The sequence below is a fragment of the Centrocercus urophasianus genome, unplaced genomic scaffold (assembly GCF_019232065.1).
Source record: "Centrocercus urophasianus isolate 14NV4802_14NV808 unplaced genomic scaffold, USGS_Curo_1.0 seq_16, whole genome shotgun sequence".
Lineage (NCBI taxonomy): Eukaryota > Metazoa > Chordata > Aves > Galliformes > Phasianidae > Centrocercus > Centrocercus urophasianus.
Window position 1 is genome coordinate 35,035,530 of NW_024884711.1, and position 21,969 is coordinate 35,057,498.

The 21,969-nt window shown below is 35.6% G+C and overlaps 1 protein-coding gene across 4 annotated transcripts in view; it reads right to left on the reverse strand.

Moving 5' to 3' along the window:
• The window catches only part of CUL2 (cullin 2), a 43,842-nt gene that overhangs the window by 2,793 nt on the left and 19,080 nt on the right, over positions 1–21,969 (reverse strand). For 3 of the 4 annotated variants that reach the window (XM_042816789.1, XM_042816791.1, XM_042816788.1), the window contains 15 exons: positions 20,843–20,929; positions 16,190–16,286; positions 15,979–16,089; positions 14,959–15,121; positions 13,725–13,849; positions 12,073–12,180; positions 8,766–8,825; positions 8,263–8,391; positions 8,088–8,174; positions 7,425–7,577; positions 6,961–7,038; positions 5,564–5,630; positions 4,639–4,841; positions 1,754–1,855; positions 936–1,052 (listed from right to left, as the gene is read on the reverse strand). In XM_042816789.1, the coding sequence (XP_042672723.1) occupies positions 936–1,052; positions 1,754–1,855; positions 4,639–4,841; positions 5,564–5,630; positions 6,961–7,038; positions 7,425–7,577; positions 8,088–8,174; positions 8,263–8,391; positions 8,766–8,825; positions 12,073–12,180; positions 13,725–13,849; positions 14,959–15,121; positions 15,979–16,089; positions 16,190–16,286; positions 20,843–20,929 (1,687 nt within the window). The remainder of the gene's footprint in view (positions 1–935; positions 1,053–1,753; positions 1,856–4,638; positions 4,842–5,563; positions 5,631–6,960; positions 7,039–7,424; positions 7,578–8,087; positions 8,175–8,262; positions 8,392–8,765; positions 8,826–12,072; positions 12,181–13,724; positions 13,850–14,958; positions 15,122–15,978; positions 16,090–16,189; positions 16,287–20,842; positions 20,930–21,969) is intronic. The other variant, XM_042816790.1, reaches the window with a different exon arrangement.

Below are 21,969 nucleotides of genomic sequence, written 5' to 3' on the forward strand. Positions count from 1 at the left end.
AAATCCAAAATCTTTCAGATGTTTCACATTTCACCAGTCAGTATGGACTTACAAGCTCTCTTCAGCTGGTTATTTTGCTTAGGAAATTAAAATTAATTGGTAGGTGTGGTAACTATTTCCTTCATTACCACAAGACAGAAAACATACAGATCTTAAAATGACTGAATGCCTCTCCACCTCCATGCTCAAAATGGTCCAATAAAGCAGCAAACCCTCTCCCACCAACCTGCTCTGAGGCTATTCAGCAAAGCTCAGGAGATGCAAGAATGCCTTAGAAGGCTGAGAAAACCAAGACTAGGAACTGGTTGATACGAGGAAAGGTTAGGTAAGAACACGAAATGCAATTAGGCAGGCAACTACCACAGATGGAAAAGTGGGAGAAAAATGAAAGACTTAACACCTTTTTCCCAGCCAGTTCATGACAGTTCACATATCATTAATCTAGAATATTAAATCTAGACAACTGTAGTACTTAAGGTAAAATGGAGATTAAGAGCATATCTACATACTCAAGCAACTTCTGAAATGTAAGCTATGAATTAGGACAAAATCCAAAATTACAATTAGAGTGCAAAATTGGCTAAAAGCTTCTGTGGAAATTTCATGTCTAAATTATCCATACTCAGGTGTCTTCAACTGAACCTACGGTTCTGGCAGTGATTCTTATAGGAGACAACATCTGCAGACATAGAGGCAGCCAACAGGAAAGAACAAGCACAGAGATGCTTACTACTTTAGTGCTAAGACATATTTATAGGACTGAGTGATCACAGGTAGGTACTATGTTTCAAAGTAGACTTTCACTAGTGAATTTCACTGAAGTACTAGTATTGACATGGTAATTCTGCAGTTGGATGTGTTACCTATCTATCCTGATTATTTTCATCAAATCACAAAGATTTTCATGAAATCTTAGGAAGAGGATTTTATCTTACCTCCTGAATAAGAGCATTATGTCGCAGCACTTTACGTGCTTTCATGATACGGACTATAGCAGCTTGAAGATACATTTTTCTATCTTCATCTACAGCACTTCTGGTCTGCTCCATCTCCTGCACCATAGGAAGAAAAGTAAAGCTTTAAATGTAGCAAGATTAATAAATACATCATAAAAGTATCTTGAATCTAAACTTCTTACTTTATTGATTTATCAATTAACACACTCAGTAATCTAGATAAAGGTCAATTTCACATAATGTGCTTCTGTAAATCAAAAATACCAGATTTCATGCAAATCAAGGTAGGTAGGAAGAAGATATCCGAAGCCTTTGCTAGAGAGAAAAGCAGGCAAAATTTACAGTAAGGTATTGAGTTTAGCAGCACATGTAACTCTTGTACAGAAGACTATGCCTTAGGAGATACAGAAGGAACCTGGATTATCAGCACTGGAGCTCATTTTAGTTGAGGGGAAACAAAACCATGGGAACAGTTTGATTGGTTCTGCTGTTTCTGAAATAAGTTGCCAACAACTACCAACAAAAGTCTCATTACTTAAGGCAGGTTAAATACCAATTCCATTTGCTACAGGAGAAATAGCTCTTGTTCATCTTTTTCTTATTATTCCCTATCCTACCTTTTGTTACCTGTATTTTAAGTACAAAAAAAATTGCAGCATGTAAGCTTCAAATTTAAACAACATCTTCACAATGATGTAAATCCTATACCTGCTTACACCAAACTAATATAATCAATTCAGTTTTAGAAAATTAAGCTTCCTAAGCTATTCAGCTTACAAACATCAAAGAATACTTACCTGTGGTGTGTCCTTCTGCATTGATGTAGTAATTTTAAATTTCGTTCGTTTACTGCTGAAGTTCATATTTAATGAAAATGTAGACTCTGCCTCCACATCCTCCTGCAATAAAGAGTTTTTTTTTTAAAAGAAAATAGAAATGGAGACAAAAAAGAATAAGCAGCAAGGATTTGCTGGGAAGAAAATTCCATGTAGAAGCTTGCATACATAAGAGCAATTTCAGCAAATTTGCAGTTGAAAATGTTAATGAGCCAATTGAACCAGGTCAGTTTTTTAAGCTGCAGTTCAACTAACACAGAAATGCAGTCTCTTTTGTAAAACACTATAAGGAACTCTGACAAACATGAATATTGCTAGTAAGCCTCTATTATGAATAAAACAGAGTAGTTCCAGTTGGAAGCGACCTACAAAGCTTATTAAACCCAGCTGACAGACTACTTCAGGGGTGACAGACCAATAGTTAAAACACATCATTAATGGCATTGTCCAAATGTCTCTTAAACACAGACAGGCACAGGGCACCAACCACCTCTCTGGGTGGCTTGTTCCAGAGCCTAACACTACCTCGGTAAAGAAATCTTTCCTAACATCTAGTCTGAACCTTAGAAAGAGCGTCTTTACTGATAAGCAATTAAAGCAGTTTCAGTTTCAATACTTGAAGAGCTATTTTACTTTTTAATACTTCAACAGTTTGTCTTAATTGCAAACACTCTCCTTTTAAATAGAATTTTATCCCTGCAAAGAAAGCAGGATTTGCATTTATTTATGGCAGAACATCAAGAGAGCAAAGTGTCACTCATAAATATTACTAAAGTTGCTTTTCTTTAAGGAAAAAAAGCCTCAACATTTTACTGTGCTATAGCAGGAACAGTTGATGGACTGCAACTACTACTGTACTTCTGTAGCTCCAGAACTACGTGTAATTTCTCATTTTTTCCTCAGATGTATCTCCTTCCCCCCCAATACACACCCAGGCCAAAGTCCATTTCTTTCATTAAGCAGGCACTGCTCCCAGCAGTCCCAACACCTTTAGATTCACCTACCAGGACAACCTGACAGATCTTTGCAATTTCCAGGCAAGGTTCTGTACAAGTATTACCAATCACTGGCAGAAGAAAGTTACTGCGCTTCTTAGACTTTGTCAAACTATGCTTGCCTCAAAGGCAAACACTTTGAGAGTCTTAGTCAATATTTATCTAAAAATACACCAAAAATGAATATTTTTAATTACGTATTCTATATTCTTTATTAGAATACAATACCCAGACATGTATGGAAAATTTAACATGAAAGGGCAAAGATCAAAAGCTTTAAAAATTTAAGCTGTCATTATATTTTAGCACTGTTGTGCTGCCATGTTTGAAATACAGACTAAGAAAATTTGTGTTGTGCATGAACTCAAAAAGAATGATTTTAATGAACCAATAAAGTTGTCAAAAATTTCTTTCAAAAGCAAACTGCAACATACAATACACTGCACTTTGCTGTGTAGCTCAGATACAGGCAGAAATACGTATAATTTCAATGTTTAAGCCACTGACTTTTTCAATACTTAAATGATAAACCATATACAGATCAGCTCTCAAATTGCTGGATGGAGCAGAAAAGAAGCAGAATTAGCAGACATGTTTGAATAACATTTAAGTTAAATAACCAGAAAGTGCTGTGGTAAACATTAAAAGGTGAAAGGATTAGAAAGCTATAACATTCCATCTTCAATAACATATTCATAAGCAAACTAGTAAAACCATATACAACCAACATAAATAAATGTACATCCTTTAAATAAAGGGCAACTTTCTGAAATTACAAAAAATCTCACAGTTTTCTGTAATAGCTCCCAGTGATATATTTCACCCATGGTTTAACAAACATCTTCCCAACCACTGTTCCAACCTGAGCTCATTTCTAAATACCCGAAGCATGTCCTATGCTTCAGTCAAGCATCAGACCTTCCTTGTGATCTCACTTTCCATTTTCTAATATTTTCCCAGTTAAAAAAAAGCAGCTGTCAGAGCACCTTTGGATTTATTCTTCTAAGGCATGTGAACAGCTTATCAGTTTCTTCTGCTTGATACTGTCTAAATAACTCAGGCTTTCTGGGCTAGCTGGAAGTGCATGCTAAAGTTTGTACTGTATGCATGGGTACCTCTATAGTGTTTCATACATAACAAACTTCTGCCCTTTGCTGTACGGGAAAAGAAGATAAATGATACATTACGCAAATAGTACTGGAAATGCATGAAACACGTGGAATGATAAGAGTGGCAAAACGCAACAAAAATCCTCTCACACGAGCCCTCCTTGTTCTCTGACCTCCTACCTCCTCCTCCTGTAACGTGTCAGCAAGGAAGAATATGGCTGCTGTTACTTTTGGTCTCTTAATGCCACAGATTTATTTTAAAGATTACGACTCATTGCTATACCAATCAGGCACTTTCCTATGGTCCTACAACTTTTAAAGACACCAATGCAAAGGGTTTTCTCCTCCAACAGTAGTGCGTCAAAAGCCACACAGATGAAATTCAACAGAAACAATGAACAGTTCTCACATTATTTGTAGCAGACTCTGCTGTTAGAGGCAGAAGAAACAAACAGAATTAAAGAATCACAGAATTGCAGGGGTTGGAAGGAACCTCATGAGATCATCCAGTCTCATCCCCCTGCTAAAGCAGGTTCTCTACAATAGGTTGCATAGATGGGCATCCAGAAGGGTCACAACCTCACAAATACTGTCTAACTTCTTCCTGTCTCTTTCTTGATAAATACAGACTTACGATTGTAAATAAGACAGATCAAAACCAATTCTGTATTAGAAAGACCTCAACAAACAGTAGAACCACAACACCGAGAACACGAAACATTTTTATATCATTGCTGCATACCTTGTCTGAGTCATGGTTGATCATTTTAACGTCAAGTAAGGATTTGATAGTTTTTGTCAGTTCCTTCTCATTCATTTGCGTACTGTCTTGAAGCTCCTTATAACTGACAGTTTCACTGTTGTTGAAGGCAAGCAACACTGCCATTTGGTACGTTGTGACCATGGCTACATAAGGTTTGCACAAATAATTCATTTTTACTTCACCTACAATGATATAAGCAGCATTTTGTAAAGTGGCTGAATGCAATGAAATATCATCTGAAATGCAACTCACAGTTCCAACAAACATGCAATTCCAGACATGCAATTCACGCTTGCATATGGCATGGGAATACAAAAATTGATGTTTTAGTTTTACATTTATAGGAGATAGTTTGCAAAAAATGAATTCTGATTAATAACGAATACTACAACAGTAGTGTTTTTACAAAAAAAAAAAAAAAAAAAAAGATGAATTTGAATAACATAATATAAAAAAACAAATTCCCAACAGCCTCAATAATTTGCACTGTGCAACCTTCCATTACTAACAGCTTACACAGAATCACAGAATAGTGATTACAGGAAAGTTGGTCCAAGCAAAAATTTAAAAACAAAATAAAAGACATGTCTTTAAAAAAAAATCACAACATTGTTAGTTTCTTTAAAAGGCAATGAAGAATGTCCATTATATACATATAAATTGAGTTTTCCCTGGATTTAATAAATCACAGATAGCATAGGCAAGTTTACAAAACATAAACTTGGGGCACAGTAAGCTGCAAATGTTAATTATTTTACAAAATAAATTACTTTATGATGCAAAAACAGTCAACTGACTTAAGACGCAGCATAACATTCCACTTTCAATGTCTATTATCATTTGAAAAGGACATCCAACAATTGTCAGTTGTATAGAGCATCTTTAGCAAAGCACTTATTTTTACCTGTACAGAGATAATGTAACCAAGTAAGCTTCCTTCCACTAAAATGCTGACTGTAGAATAATTCAAACTGCAAAATAAAACGTCCTTCAATTAATCACACAAACTTATAATAGTTTATTATTATTATCACACTACCACTCCAGTGAAGAAACACTGGTTCGATGTTCAACACATTGGATTCAGACATTGGTGATGATTGGTGATGAGTCTATCATTGCATCTTCTTTTGAAAGATAGGCAATGTCTGAGCAACATTTACCAAACTACTTGAGCAAATTAACACACAGCTTGATGACTAAATAGGAAAAATTGCTGAGACATTCAAACTCTCAAATCCTAATACACTGTAGCTAAAAGCAGTCTTATGAAGTATTAACTCTACTGAATCCAACAGAACTCTTCGGAGTTTCTAGCAATCAATCTCATTACATTTTATTATTTTGTTTGATCCAATTCCATATGAAAACGTATTTTATGACTTTCATTTCCCATTTTACTGATTTTTTCAAACATCCCTGAAAAAATGCAAGCAAGGTATTTCCACCAGTCAGCTACACAACTCTCAAGTTGAATCTCACCTTACATTCTTCTATATATTTTTAAGGGATAATTTCAGAAAAGCAAGCTTGAAGGGAAGCATAACATTAGTCACTTTTCTAATTTGATTTTCAGGTTAGTTAAAACTACACAAATGGCAAACATCTCTGAACCACGATGTCAACAAGAGTTCTTGAATTTCTGCAGTTAAACTTGCAAAACTTGGAAACCTACCAAAATCATTTTCCACAAAGAAGCACACATTCATGACTTAGGAAATACATTTTCAAAGTTATACTGACAGCAGAAATTTATGAAAATGGAAGCATCCCCTACTTTGACAATTTTCAAAATTAACTTTAAAGAAGTATGCATGCATGAATCTTGACTTCAAATGAAATCTGGTCTGTATGAAACATGGCACAAGAAAGCTGTACCCACAATTTAATCTATTTAATAATACTTCGTTTAGATTATATACATTATTTAGATAAAATACAATTTTATCTAAAAATCAGGATCTTATCTAAAATATTAGGAATTAGTTTTAAAGCTAAAAGTCAAGTAAGTTCATCTGATTGCATTTACTAGTATCTTCCTCATTAATCACAGAGTAAAAAATAAATAAATAAAGGTTACAGAAATGCATACGTAGAAAGCAGTAAGTCATCTGTGTGATGTTTCCAAATTTCATTTGACTGGAGAAAGAGGAGCCACGAATTACAAACAAAATGAAACAGCTCAGGCTTTTGTCTGTTAAAATGATCTTGGTGGGTTTTTTAATGTTTTTTGTTTTTTGTGTGTGTGTGTGTGTTCTTTTACATTTCCACATGTCTACAAGAAGCCTCCTACTAACCTACCATCTGTACACTTTTTTCCAGTTCCTGAGGAATTGCAAATGTAGAAGAAGGAGCCTGAGTTAGAGGCCATGCACCTGCCTAAGGGTATCAGGAAAAAAATAAAAGTATTAACATTTTCATACCATGTATACTTCAATAAAAAGTAAAACACTACTCAACAGATTTACAGTGCATACTGTCATTAGACAGTAACTTAAACTAGCAGTTTCACTGGCCCTTTTTTAATACTAATATCCCCCAGTAAGATCTTAATTCAAATTAAAAAACACATGGCGTTTTACAGCACTACTGGTTAGTATGCTAACAAGTTAATTTTAAAAAGACAAACTATGAAAGCAAAGTATTCCACACTGATCACGAGGTGTCATACGAGAAGTACTTCTAGTTAGAAAAATATTTCACTTATTATCAAAACATACAAATGAAATACGAATAACTCAACAGTAATAAACATACATTAGTACCTGTAGAACATATATCTGAAAACTAATTCCCAAATCTATAATTGTGTCCTGGTTTTTGATAAAGTTGTTGAATTTATTGTTGAGATCAGCACTAACACTCATGTCTGTATACATTCGATGAAGCTTGCTGGTAAATTCATAACCACAGGCTTGCTGTGAAAAAGAGATTGTTAACAAGTTTTATTGTGAAACAACATTTATTATACAAATAATGCACACTCATACATTTACTACTCTGATAAGAAAATCTAGTTGGCAGAAATGTTAGAGTATTTAACAGTATTTATAATAAATAACAAGCATTACAGAAGAAAAATATCCAACTTTTCTTAATTCCGCTTTCTATTCATTAATTTGTATAAACAACTGTATTTTTAAAAAGATAAAGCTGGTTTAGGATAGGTGCTTTTCCAACATAAATATGAGGTATTTAAACACACTTTACAAAGCTATCTCAAAATTTAAAACTAAAATGAAACACCTCAAACATACGAAGGATACTTCACAACATGTTTTTCATATGCTATTTAGAAATTAAGTTTTCCTTTTGACTACTGGAAATGTAATCTACTGATTGCTAAGTTATCTCTGGCACCCTCTGCTGCTCTCTCCTAACATTACATACTCTTTTATTATTTTGCATTAGAACAGTGTTTACATTACCTTTAGTTTATTAATCATGGCTTCTTCAGAGTCCATAGACATAGATAAACCATGAATTAATCTTTTTGCCAACATTCTGGCATAGAACTGTGTGGAAAAAAAACAGCTATAAGAATTTTTTAAAAGCATAACCATATTCTTCACATATTGTTTACATTTCATTATCGAGAGTTACCTTTTGGAATACATCTTTGTCATCAATGTACTTGAAAACAGTAATGAAACTTGTAAGTTTGTCTTCTACTTCGTTCTCAGTCATTCCTTTTGCTGACTTCTTCAATAAGTTGTCACAGTACTTGGCCAGCTCAAGTTAAAAAAAGAGAAAACAAACCCAAACCTACTTGTCAAGCTTGAGAAAATACATATGCCAACATACTCTTAAACTCTACATGAAAGTAATTTCATAGCCTTCTACACAAGCTGTGCTCATGTGTAGAAGATAGAAACTAGATCCACCAAAACCACAAAGACTATGCAAATATTAACAGAACCACTTCTTTTTTTTTTTTGCATACCCCCAAAACATGTATGTGTGTATGGGGTAAGTAATCACTACTCAAATACTTACATGAGCATAACTTAGTAAGAGCAATGGATATACATGCAGTCCCTAATGCCGACTCATCTAACAGCTGTAAAGAAGTATTACTACATTCTACAGTAATACTAATCACTTACCAACTCAGGTGCTTTGCAGATTGACTTGGGCTCCCTGTAGTTAACAACTGATGTCAAAGCCTAGACGTGAATGTAGAGAAAGGAAAAAAATAGAAATGACTTGAAACCTAATAGATGGAAATTTTTCAAAAAGCAAAAAATGTTCAGGTAAAGAACATTCCCCAATTCCATAAAACTCAAAAAGACAAAAGGGTGATAATGAAAGAAACAAGTGAATGGGTTTGGATTACTGCTGTGTGAGAATTTGTTGAATATTTTTAATATGGGATTTAAATCAAAGTGGAGAAAGGAATAGAAGTTAATTACAAAAAGCAGGAGAGAGAATTTGGTTTCAGTTACAAGCTTAAACATAGAAGTATGAAGGTTATAGTACACAGCAAGACGTGTGGTTTAAAATAATGGATGAGAAAAAACTAAGGAATGTAGAAAAGAGAAACTGCAACTGCAGCAGAACAGCAGTAGTGACTTCTAAGAGAATATAGCTTGATGTGAAAAACATACTTGGTGTGCCCATGGCAGTAAGAAAGGAAAACTATTCGGGTTGTTAGATGTTTGCTGGACTAAAGAAAAGAAAAAATATTGTTGGGGGTTATTACGTGAAAACTTGAAGCAGTATAGTAAAAAAACATGGCAGTTGAAGATAGGCTGAATATGAAGAAATAGAAAAGGAAAGAGATAATAGTTCAGGATTGGAAATTGCATGACAAAGGTATAAGGATCATAAAGATTAGGTTATAAACTACCTATCGTATTTCAACTAGAATTTTAAATTAATACTGGACCAAAATATTTCATTATCACAGTTCATAGGAATTAGTTCCCTCTCTGGAAGGAATATTTAATGTGTTTTGAATCTTTAGCTTCAAAATTCAGTACAATTTAAAGTAGTACAGAAAAAATTTCCTTAAATTTCCATACCATGTTACAAAAATTGAAGTCCAAATGAACCTATGCAGAAAATATTATTTCTATTATTATTACAAAGAAGAGCTGACAAACAACTTTTTTGTACAAAGCCTCAACATTCCAGTATTTGACCAAGTCCCAAGAGTCCCTGTGACATAAGAGTGAATTATTTAATTACAAATACAAAAATCTGAAGTTTAGAGCACTCTCTTGTAATGATAGTGGGGACAACATCAGCAATTTTCATACTGATCATGGAAAACTGGCAACAGATTAAAATCTTCAATATCTATTGTAATAAAGTAGAGCAAAGTAAAGAAGTACCTCAAGAAAAAGTATACTGCCTATCTGCCAGCAAAAGTAGCAGTCAATCTCATATTATTCCACCTCCCAGTAAATGATTAATTGTAATTGAGATGCATGAGAGTACTGAAATAAGCACGTTTAAAAATACTGAGTAATTAATTTCTCAATATCACAGATACAGACAGTTACCAATGATTTGATTGTTTACATATTCATCACTACGTCTTCCCAAACTAACCTTGGCTGAAATTCATCTAAAGCTTTGAATAAGACTCTATAAATTCCTGCTACTGTAAAAAGAGTACCACAAAATAGTAATGAAATGTATGTATTTGGTAGCTTAAAATTATAGATAGGAAGTTAATAAGTTCACTCTCCAGGAAAAGAATACAATGATATATCTGGAAAAGTAAAAAAAAATGGATTAGATAATGTGTTCTTCTTTGAGAAGGAACCACTCAATCTCAACAAGAACCCAGGCATATTTTGCACCATCAGTCTGTTACAGAAATTATAACAATTAGTAGTGTTATCTTTAGTATCTTCATAGCTACGCATTCCACAAAGAAGTAATGCAAGCCTCTTCCTCTAATCACGCTTATTTAACTTCAACTGTAGTTGCCTCATGGAAAAAGCTAGTTATTGTGATCAGCAACTGAAGTAATAACAATTTTTAGGTAATCTTTGTAGTTAGCTTGCACAGAGTGTCTAGAGGGACACAAAAATCATCCAAGGAATGGAACATCTCTCCTATGAGGACAGGATGAGAGACCTGGGACTGTTAAGCCTGGAGAAGGCTGTGAGGTGACCCTATAGTGGCCTTTCAGTATCTAAGGGAGAGCTACAGGAAAGAAGGGGACAATTTAACAGGGTCTGTTGTGAGAGAACAAGGAGAAATGGTTTCAAGTTTAAGGAGAGTAAATTTCTGTTAGATATAAGGAATAAGTCTTCTATAGCGAGGGTGGTGAGGCACTGGAAAAGGTTGTCCAGAAATGCCGTGGCTGCCCTGTTCCTGGAGACATTCAAGGTCAAGCTGGACCAATCCCTGTGTAACTTAGCTAGCTCTGAATGTCCCCGTTCACTGCAGGGGAGTTGGACTAGATAACCTTTAAATGTCCCTTCTGACCATGATTCTACCTACACAAAGCTGCTCTTTAAAATTATCAGCACTCAGAGTTTAACCATTAAAGAAGCAAATTCAAGTTCAAATTTTATGTAAGAATTATCACAGAATCATTGAGGTGGGAAGGGACCTCTGGAGGTCACTTGGTCCATCACTCCTCCTCAGTCAAAGCCACCCACAGGCCGGTTGCCCAGGCCCACATTCAGGCAACTTTTCAGAAAGCCTCTAAGGAGGAGATCCCATAACCTCTGCAAGCAAACTGTGCCAGTGTTACATTACCTGAGCAGTACAGAACTGCTTCTTGTTGTTTACACAGAAACTCCTGTGTTCCAGTTTGTGCCCATTGCTTTTTTTTTTTTTCCTCTGGCACTAAGCGCTACTGAAGAGAGCCTGGCTGTATCTTCATTTGCATCCTCCTCCCAGGTATTTGTAGACATTGATAAGATTTCCCTGAGCCTCCTCTCCTCAAGGTTAAGCAGTCTCAGCTCCCTCAGCCTCTCTTCAGAGAAGACAAATCCCACTCCCTTTACCGTCCTGACAGTGTCCAGTGTGTGGAAGACCACGTCTCCCCTGTACTGGGATCCCCAGAACTGGGCACAGTACTCCAGGTGCAGACTCAACAATGTTGAGTAGAAAATCTTTCGCTGAGTTGCCAAATGTCTCAGAGTTTATCTATTTTCTGCACCTAAATTTACATTAAATGGGGCAGCTCCGCTTTTGTGTTCTGCTTTTTGATGTAAACATCTTCAGTAAAATTTCAATAAAATGTTAAGCATTAACCTGGTTTCCTTTGTACGCGTATTTTTCCCTAACACTGAAAGTTCTTTTGTGTTTCAATTCTAGGCTAGAAAAACTACATGAGAATGCTACCAGTAAGCATGCATTGGTACCCCAAAGAATTCTGATGTGCCTGAAACAGGCCTCCACATTTTGTTTTTCATGTTTTCTTTGTATCTTGGAAGTAAAAGTTACCTTGTCAAGGGCACTCATAAAGTGTTGATCACCATTCAAAACTGTGTTGATGAGCTGAACAAATTTACTATGTACTTCCAAAACCGACTCCACGAACTGAGTTGGCATCTAAAAAAAAGGCAAGATAATACAGAGAGCAAGTTATTAAGAAAAGGAGTATTTTCTATACACAAACATAGTTATAGCTACACTGGTTGTATTGCTTTTTCTAACTATTCCTTCTGATACAAGTTAAAATCACTGATAATAAAGTCTCTGAGTGGATTGATTCTGAAGTGTCATACTTCTGCACTACTGTTCTCGAGCATGTTTAGAAAACAAAAATCACATAGCTAGATTTCCAGCCAATAATATATTTCAGAGTCTATACAGCTCTCATGTTCTGTCATCTTTTCCGTAATATTCTCATATCCTCTATCAGCATTTTGAAAACTGCTAAGACATAAATACAGGAATTGAGTGAAAAAGCTGCTGGAGTTAGTAAAATATTTCTTTTCCTATATACAGATCCTGAAGATAGAAAGCGGATGAAACCTTTCAACTTTCTTAAACATAAGTTACCATTCAAATTTAGTGTATCACGTTTCAGCAAAAACATTTTGTATGGAAAAAATTAATGTGAATTCAAGGAGCCCCTACACAAACAATATAGCAGGCTGCAGTATAAGGCTGTGTAATGTACTCATATCACTTCAGTGCATTCTCAATGAAAAATGTTTTGATGCCAAAGCACAAAGCAAGACCAAGGATTTCATATTTTGCTTTTAGCAATGCAACACTGTGAATACTCATCACTCTCTTGGATGTGTATTCATTCCCTTGTGTAGGCAGTATTCATTTGAAAGAACATGCTCAGTAGATTTAATTTCTTGAAAGCAAAAAAAACTTCTAAATACTTCAATCCATTTTCAGAAGGCACACAGAAGTTACAAAAAGTACGTAGACTCCTGCGGAGTTAACAAAAGGTGATTTACAACAGCTACTATCTATGTATCTTTATATACAGAACCACTGAATAGCCAAAGTAATTATCCTTTACAGATCTAGACATCAAAATGTATAAATGTACAAATATAATGCCACGCTTTTTCTCCCTAAACAGTAATACTAGAGGAACAAAAATCAAATTGCATAATTTAAATGCACATGAATTGAAAAAAAAAAAAAAACAACCACTTTGGTAGAACAATTAAGCTACCATATTTTCAAAATTCAAATGCAAACATGAGACCACAAAACTACTTGTGAGAAACACAAATCAGGACAGGACGCCACGTCTTTACACATGACACACAATTAAACTAAGTGGTACTGATGATTGCTATCACACCAGATCAACAAATGCCACTGACTCAGGCATAGAAGATATACATACAAGAAAAGGACCTACTTGCCATAACAGCATTAAACAAGGAATAATGAAAAATATCTATTCGTAGTTGCTTCTGGTTAGATCACAACAATCAACTCTCAGGATAGATATGTGTTGCACAGCTAAGATTGCTGGTTAGAAACTACAATTTATCCATAAACTTCCAAACCAATTTCATATAGACAAAATTAAAGAACATAATAGACTAAAAAGAAAAAGGTAAGCATTTCATTAGGAATGTTAATCAAATAGGCAATTCCAGCTGCCTAAAAAAACTCACATTTTCCTGAGAAAGATTGCTGGTTGCTCTAAGGCCCTCATCATGGATATGGTTTTGTAGTTCCTGAATCATATGAGGTAAACCACTTGACACAGCACGAAGTAGAGTATACATATTTGCCATGTCTGTAACAGAGACATATTTTATTGAATATCTTTAGAAACACTAAAAATCAACACTTAATATAGAATCATAATTTCACACAGAACTTTCGAACACTGAAACAACAACTGCTTTGAAAAAAAAGAGCAAAACCAACATACACTGAATCACTGACAAAAGAAAAGGAAAGCATAGGGCTAATACCAGTATTTACTGCCACTGGGGCTCCCTTATTCTTCCTACACTGCTTATCTAGGACAGACTCCAAGAGTAGAGGTAGCCTGGTAAGGTACTATGCTGGTAGCAGCAGCTGACTACGACTAGTTTTGATGTCTTCTTGACTTTATATGTTCTTCCAAAGGTGGCTTGAAGTTTTTCTCTGGTTAGAAAACATGTAAATAAGCAACTGCTATTTTTATTAATTTTATGGAAGGGGAAAAAAAAAAAAAAAAAAAGACTGATCAATTGTGCATAACTGTCTGGAATATGGACACTATTACCATATACATTTTCAATTTAACAGTGAAAAATAATTTGTTTCAGATAATAGATAGCATCCTTCATGCAAGAATAACTATTCCTTCATGGCCAGAAGGCATGGAGTCAACAGGAAATGTATTTTTTATTTTAGTTAGGAGGGAATATAACTGTAAGAACATCTGCTTCTGCAAAAAGAATTTGGGAGGAGAAGTCATAAAAGATTCAAGACAATAAAAGTGGCTATTAAAAAAAGCCAAGGTTTACAGTCCTGACCTGCCCAGTAAAGATGAAGAAATCCGTAAAGACAGAGCCATTGGTTTACAAATGAAAACACAAGCATAAAATATTCTACAGGACATAAAACTTTAGTGTCTTTTTAAACTGAATAAGGAAAGGAGAAGAGTATTGTCCAAAAGAAGACATGTTAGCAGTCAAGTGGAAAAAGAAGGTCTTGACTATATCTTTGGAAGAAGGATAATGAATTAAGCAGTAAAAGATAAATAGCATTTGGAATTTCATTGAGCTTTCTATGTAAGTAATATATATTATTTGAAAATGCTCACACTAATCAAAGGTCACTAAATAAAGCAAATTGCAAATGCTAAATGAGTAAAACAACAACTCCATGCTTTTTGAGATCAATGAGTCTTACCACTTCTCTTCTCTTGTCTGATAATATTGTGACATTCTGCATGTAGAAACTGCAAGTGATCAGCTACCATTCTCTGCTGGCACTCATGAATCACTTTACCATATGAGCTGGGATGCAAGTATTTCCGACACCGCATTTCTTCATCTTTTAATCTACCTAAAACCTACAAACAAGTTTTCAAGCTGAGAGTAGATGAAATATGAACAGACAGTGTAGAACCATGAACAGTATAAATATGAAGAATAAGAGCCACAAATAACAGAAGGTAAAAAATACTTGCCCAGGATGCTGAAATATTAAATTTGTTCTTTTGGAACAGGAAGTTCAGACTAGGCTCAGACACTGCTACAAGTCTAATAGTTAAACTCTTAGCCTGATCCTGAACCTCATCTCAGGTGTCCAAGCGTTAGCTTATGCTCCTTACAATTACCAGCAATCTCACAGCCTTCTCCATTCCTTTGTCTTCTTATGGAGAGCAGCTTTGCAATGAGAACTCCCTAGTCTCGTATTAATTTCTTCCTTCTCAACAAAAGTACAAGTAATTTAACGACAAACTGACTACACAGATCACAACGCAAAATATAATGAAACCAACTTTGGAATACACAATTTGAAAAAAGGCTCTGTAATTAATCTGTTATAAAATCCTCCTTAACCATTATAGTACTAAAACTTGTACCTTATACTATTATAGATGGAAGTAAAATAAAGGAATTTTTGAGGAAATAACAAAAATAACAATGACCACTTAATGGTGTTTATTTTAAAAATCTATATTTATTTATTTTTACGTTCCATGCAACTGATTTATGATTTGTTATAAACTATTTTGAAGCTATATATTCATAGGCAAAGTCTGTAGTCTAAACTTAGATAAACCACACCACCAAAATGATCTCAAACTGCAAGAAAGCATACAAGAAAGAACAAATATAGGAAAATAACAGCAAAAATCTGAATCAATAATATACTGATAATCTTAGATTTTAGTTATTGCATGTGTACAGAAAAATCTCTTACCTTCTCCATGTATTGTGAGCAATTTGATTCTTGCAATAAATTTGAAGCTTCTTGTTTATAATACTCCCCTGTTTCATTCAGAAAAGGACACTCAAAAATTTCCTGATAAAACTAAAAAGGAAATTTTTTTTAAAGGCTAAATAATGGCAAATAATACATAAGCCACATTAATATTCACAATGAAAACCATAAATCAGGAATGTGTATCTACCTTTAGGGGCAATTTTTTCTTATACTGTTCAACATGAACAAAGGAGTTAATAACCCCATGGATTACTTTCTGGTTTGGATCTTCTCCACAGCGATCACTGAAATTAGCAAAACAAACATTCATGAGAATGCAATTATGTAGCATAATTAATTGGATAGCAAAATGAATTAATTTAGCAATGGACAGAAATATTTTCCACTAAATTCCTCTGCTTAAATAGAAAGATAAACACATAAGTACATAAAGATTATCTTTAAATAAATAAATGTGCTCTTCCTTCTCTCCAATAGATGTTGAGATGGCAATTCATAACCCTTTACCTTCCCACCCCTGCCAAAGAAAATCATTTTTGCCAAGCACAGTATGTTATTTTCTGAATATCTACTACTCAATCAACATGCAGATATCAAATAGAACAATATACTTGGCATGACTTTTAACTATACATTGTAAAAGGAAACCCTACATTTTCTGGTCAATTTCTTAGCTTCAAATGACTCAATTCAAATGAAAAAAAATGTTTTCCTTAGTTCCATTCAGTTGAAAACAAAAGTAATTTTAAAAGTTTTATGCATACTGGAAGTATCAATATCCAATCTTTTGCAAAGACTGGAAATAACAGACCCTCTCATAACAACCGAGGCGCTCTTGAAACATGAACTGTTCTAAAAAAAGGCCACCTCTCACATACACCTGACAAAGAAATATAACATATTCCTTAATTTACACTTGTAAATACAATTAAAAATTTATGTTTTTCAAAGCATACATAAGTCAGTAGTTGTAATTCCATTTCTTAGATTATATATGTAAATATATATACATATATATTTATAGATATACTAAGAACCTTACCCAGACTGCACTGAAAAGACAAAGTCAGTTCCCCAACTGCAATCCTGTGATTACTACAGGAAAGTCAGTTACTTAAAAGGAAAAAGAAGTAAAGCCAGCAAAAAATAATTCAAACCAAAACACTGATATACAACAGTGGGGTGGAACCAAAGAGAAATTATCTTGCTAATTTCATTTTGTTTTGGAATTGATAGAATCAATGCAGAGGATGCCCATAAGTTAGGGAGGTTTAACAGGACAGCCACAGGCAGTCATGCTGTGACAAATACCACATCACAGTCCTATGTTCACAACATTATGTTTTTCTTTTAAATACTGCTGCTTCCTAAGATTTTTAGGTTTAAGCTTACAGATAGGCATTAAGATTTTTTTCCTACCTCCCATAGGAGATAGAATGGAGGTTTCCTCTGTTGCTGGTAGCTGAACCAGCATAATAAATCTGAGTTAGTGTACATGTAATCACACGACGCATTCTTTCCAATGTTCCTTTACTAGGTTTGGTTTCCTGATGGCAGAGGTGGCAGCTTGTCACAGAAGAGAAGAAGTTCAAGATCATGACTCGGAACCACTTCTACCCAAGAGGAGTCTACCAGCAGGGTTAGCTACAGGATGCATCAAATCTGAATACAAAAAATACCAAGAAGTGCAGAATCTACAAAATTAGGAGTTCAGCCTATTAAAAAAGCTGGGCTTTGTCATGAAATGGTCCAACCTGCCTCTAGCATGCAGGGTTCTGGACCTGAAAAGATGGATGCAAGCAATCTAGGAGGATCATAGAGTGTGTTGAGCGCAGTTCTGCAGAGAAAGGCTTGGGTTACTGGTGGACAGCATAAGATAGCAACATGCCCTCACAGCCCAGAAAGCCAAATGCATTCTGCAAAAAAACTCATGACCAGCAGGTCAAGTGAGCTGATCCTGCCCCTCTGCCCTGCACTGGTGAGACCTTACATGGAGTACCGTGTCCAGATGTAGAGTTCCTCAGTACGGGAGAGACATGGACCTGTTCAGTACATCCAGAAAAGGACCACAGAAATGATCAAAGGGATGGAATATCTCTCCTATGAGGACAGGCTGAGAGAGCTGTGGCTGTTTAGCCTGGAAAAGAGAAGCTGATCTGAGTGCAGCCTTTCAATATCAACAGAGGGGCTGTAAGGAAGGAGACAGACTCTTCAACAGGTTCCATTGTGAAAGCACAAGAGGAAATGATTTCACACTAAAAATGGAGATATTTAGACCAAATACAAGGAAAAAGTTTATTACATTAAGGGTAGTGAAGCACTGCAACAGGTTGCCTTGAGATGTGGGATATGTTCCACCCTTGGAGACATTCAGTATCAGGCTGGATCAGGCCCTAGGCATCCTGATCTAGCTGTACATGTCCCTGTCTTTGCAGGGGAGTGGGACTAGACCTTTGAAGGTCCCTTCCAACTCAAACAGTTCTATGACTGTATAACTTCCTAGTCCAAGTGGTGGAGCCAGTGAAGAGAGCTGCACTGCTGGACCTTGTATCTTACCAATAATGGACTCGCTGCCCATGTGAAGGTCAGGGGCAGCCTTCACTGCAGCAACCACAAGATAGCAGAGCAACATGGCTCTGCAGCCAAGAAGGCCAATGGTATCCTGGAATGTGCATTAAAAAAAAACTATGGCCAGCAGGTTGAGGGAAGTAATCCTCACCCTCTTCTGGGCCCTGATGAGGCCACATCTGGAGAACTGTGTCCAGTTCTGGGCTCCCCTGCTCAAGAAAGATGGGGAATTCAGCAGGGGGCCACAAAGAACATTAGGGACCTGGTGCATCTCTCTTATGAGGAAAGGCTGGGACAGTTTAGCCTAGAGAAGAGAAGATAGGACTTCATCACTGTTTAGAAGAAAACTAAAGTACAAGAACTAAATTGATAAAGCCAGGCTCTTCTTCATGCTACCCACCAACAGGACAAGGAGCAATGATCACGAACTGGAACACCCAAAGTTGTATCTGAACATTGAAGAAGTTCTTTATTTTGAGTGTGATAGAACACTAAAAGCTGCTGCACAGAGAGGTCGTACAATCTGCTCCTCCATAGATGTTCAAAACACGCCTGGATGCTGTGCAGTGTATTCTAGGGAACTTCCTTTACAAGGGGTTTAGTCTAGCTGATCTCTAGAGGTTCTTTCTAAACCCTATGATTCTGTGGTTTCTGTGATACGGGTGACAAACACAAGAAACATTACATTAACAGTGGAAAAGCCAGTTTCCCCCTATGCTCATTTTATTTCACAAACCTTAGCCTATGCAGATGCCCGAGAAGATGGGGCAGCAAAAGTTAAGATAAGGAACTTGAAAGGTCAGTGTATAATTTGAACAAAGTTTATAAGTGAAGGAGGAAGACATGGCTTCGGGCCCAAACTGAAAGAAAGAAGAGAGGTTTTAGAAGCAGAGGCCATACAGCATGCTGACAATATAGGAAAATGAATACAACAGGGAACTGGCTTTCTTGGGAATAGCTGGTAGTACACTATAAAAAGAATCAGGAACTGAAGTCTGCTTCTGAACCAAGAGGACATTGTCACTAATCAGATGAAAGATATAGAACAAAATTCTTACAGTCAGGAAAATTACACACTACTCAATTCACCTGATAACAAAGCTTGCCGATTTTTACAACTTTAATAGCTTAACTAAGATCATATTTTCCTGCCATAAAAAGCAGAACTGCCAAAAAGTATTTAACAGACAACCATGCTCCCAGTTCTTTTTTCCTTCAATACTCACAGAATTTTAAGCAGTTTAACCTAAGTTTCCTCAATGTGTGAGCACTAAACATTTGCAGTAAAGTTGTTGCAAAATTTATTGACAGAACTTCATAGGGACCATATCCGAAAAGCCACACAGTTTCCAAGATAAGAGTATGTCTCTTATCTATCATTCTATGACTCTCAAATGGCACTGTGCTCCCAAGAATTCACACAGCAAATGGCCAGTTTCAGAAAATGTGACAGGAATCTCAGATGTTATAGAAAGTTTAAAGGACTACTGCCATGGGAGGTGTAGTGATAAGAATATACTGAACACTAACAAGGAACTGGTGACCCATCAATGTGAACACCCATTCCGTATATTCTGTAGTTGGTGGCAGTCAGCAGGCAATACAAACACATACTGCTACAGAAACAGCTGCTGCACAATTTGAAGTAGGGATGTCACAGGTAAGGTAGGAAGGAATGTATGAATAACGTGGAGAATCTAGCTAAAACAAGGAAATAGAAACAAAATCTCTTCCAATTCTGATTATCTAGTTCTTTTTCTCAAAAATGAATGGAGAAAACAACAAAATAGAAGATCAAGACAATTGTACTGTTTATGTTTAAGGCTTTTTTAGCCTTAAAACTAATAGTAACAGTGGAAGTTTAACATGTACTGACTGTACAGTTTATTACTATATCCATTAATAACATATATAAAGGAAAGCATAAAACAATAAATACTGTATTCATTAAAAGATGATTCCATCACAAAAAGGAAGTGTTCTGCTGTGTCAGACCAATGGCCTATCTAGTTCAATTAACTTCACAATGCACTGTGGACCAAAAGAGCCTATTTGGGATTTTTTTAAAAAATAATTTATTAATTTCCAGCAGATTTTAGGTGAATGACAAATATATCCACTTAGACAGGAATAGGTTCAGTTAGTTACAAAGTGTTAGTTGTCATTAGTAGAGAAGCCTCTTCTGGTTAGTCTGCACTAATCACACTGTCATTTGAGCTACCACCTGAATAGCTTCCAAATTATTTAAGAATTTCATGATGAATTTTCTCACAATTCAAGATCTTGTCGGCCTCCTGTTGTGTTGAAACAAAAATGCTTAAGTTGATATTCAGCTTGACTTGAAGAAGGAGTGCTTGGGCTAGAGGGAGGGGGAAGAAAGTGTGTTATATTCAGAACTCTATTTTAAGAGAAGTGCAGTCAGACAAGACAGGCTTAAGTGATGTAACAACTCTCTGCTGTTCAAGGAGGCTAATCCTGGTCTTTTGCTCAGTCACGGCCTTCTGCATCTTTCTTGCATGGCTCTGACACTTACGTAGTTCTCTGCTGAACTGATTAATCATGACAATTCAGAGAAATATTCAGTGAAGATGGCTTTCTATCCCATTAACTGTTGAGTCAGTTCAGTAAGGTATTAGGTAAGCACCAAAGTCAGCACAAGAAAGGTACAATGGTACAGCCTGCTCTTTTTCGGCACCAGCATACTCTTAGATCGATTTAACCATCTTGCTCAGCTGGATCATAAATGATTCAATATTAATTTTAATGTAGAGTGTACTGCCAAAATTTATAGCTTCTATAAAGCCGATGTAGGACTTCAGTCAGCAGTTTTTACAAATTCCAGTTCTATACATTTGTACAATAAACACTGAACACAAAACTTATGACTCTAGTTCTCATTCCTTTTCCAGTACAGTAAAAACGTACTTTTATATACAAACATGTGACTAGTCTGTTGGCTATTAGCTCTGCATACTGTCATGTACAATGCAAAAACTTTTGTTTATAAGAAGCTCATCCATCCATTTAAATTCCTCTTCTGTAAAGTAAGTTTTAATAAGTTAAACTGTGCACATGTTTAAGTTTTGCTCTGAAGAAAGCATCCAACTAATAGATTTCAAATTATATATGTATTAGTACTTGTATTAATTTTATTATTTTATATTATTTATGTTAGGCAAATATCATGCATATTCTTGAACTTCTGACAGATGCACCTTCTGATATCTGTTCCTTTAAAGCCTTGGTTTAATCTCTGATTTGCTTAACTCAATGGTAAAAGGCAACTATCATCTGTTTGCAGCAAAGTCTTGAAAATTATCTCTTGTAAACCACATTGACCAGTGGATCAATAGCAAAGAACAGCAACAAGAATATTACATACTAAGGCAATCTTCAGAA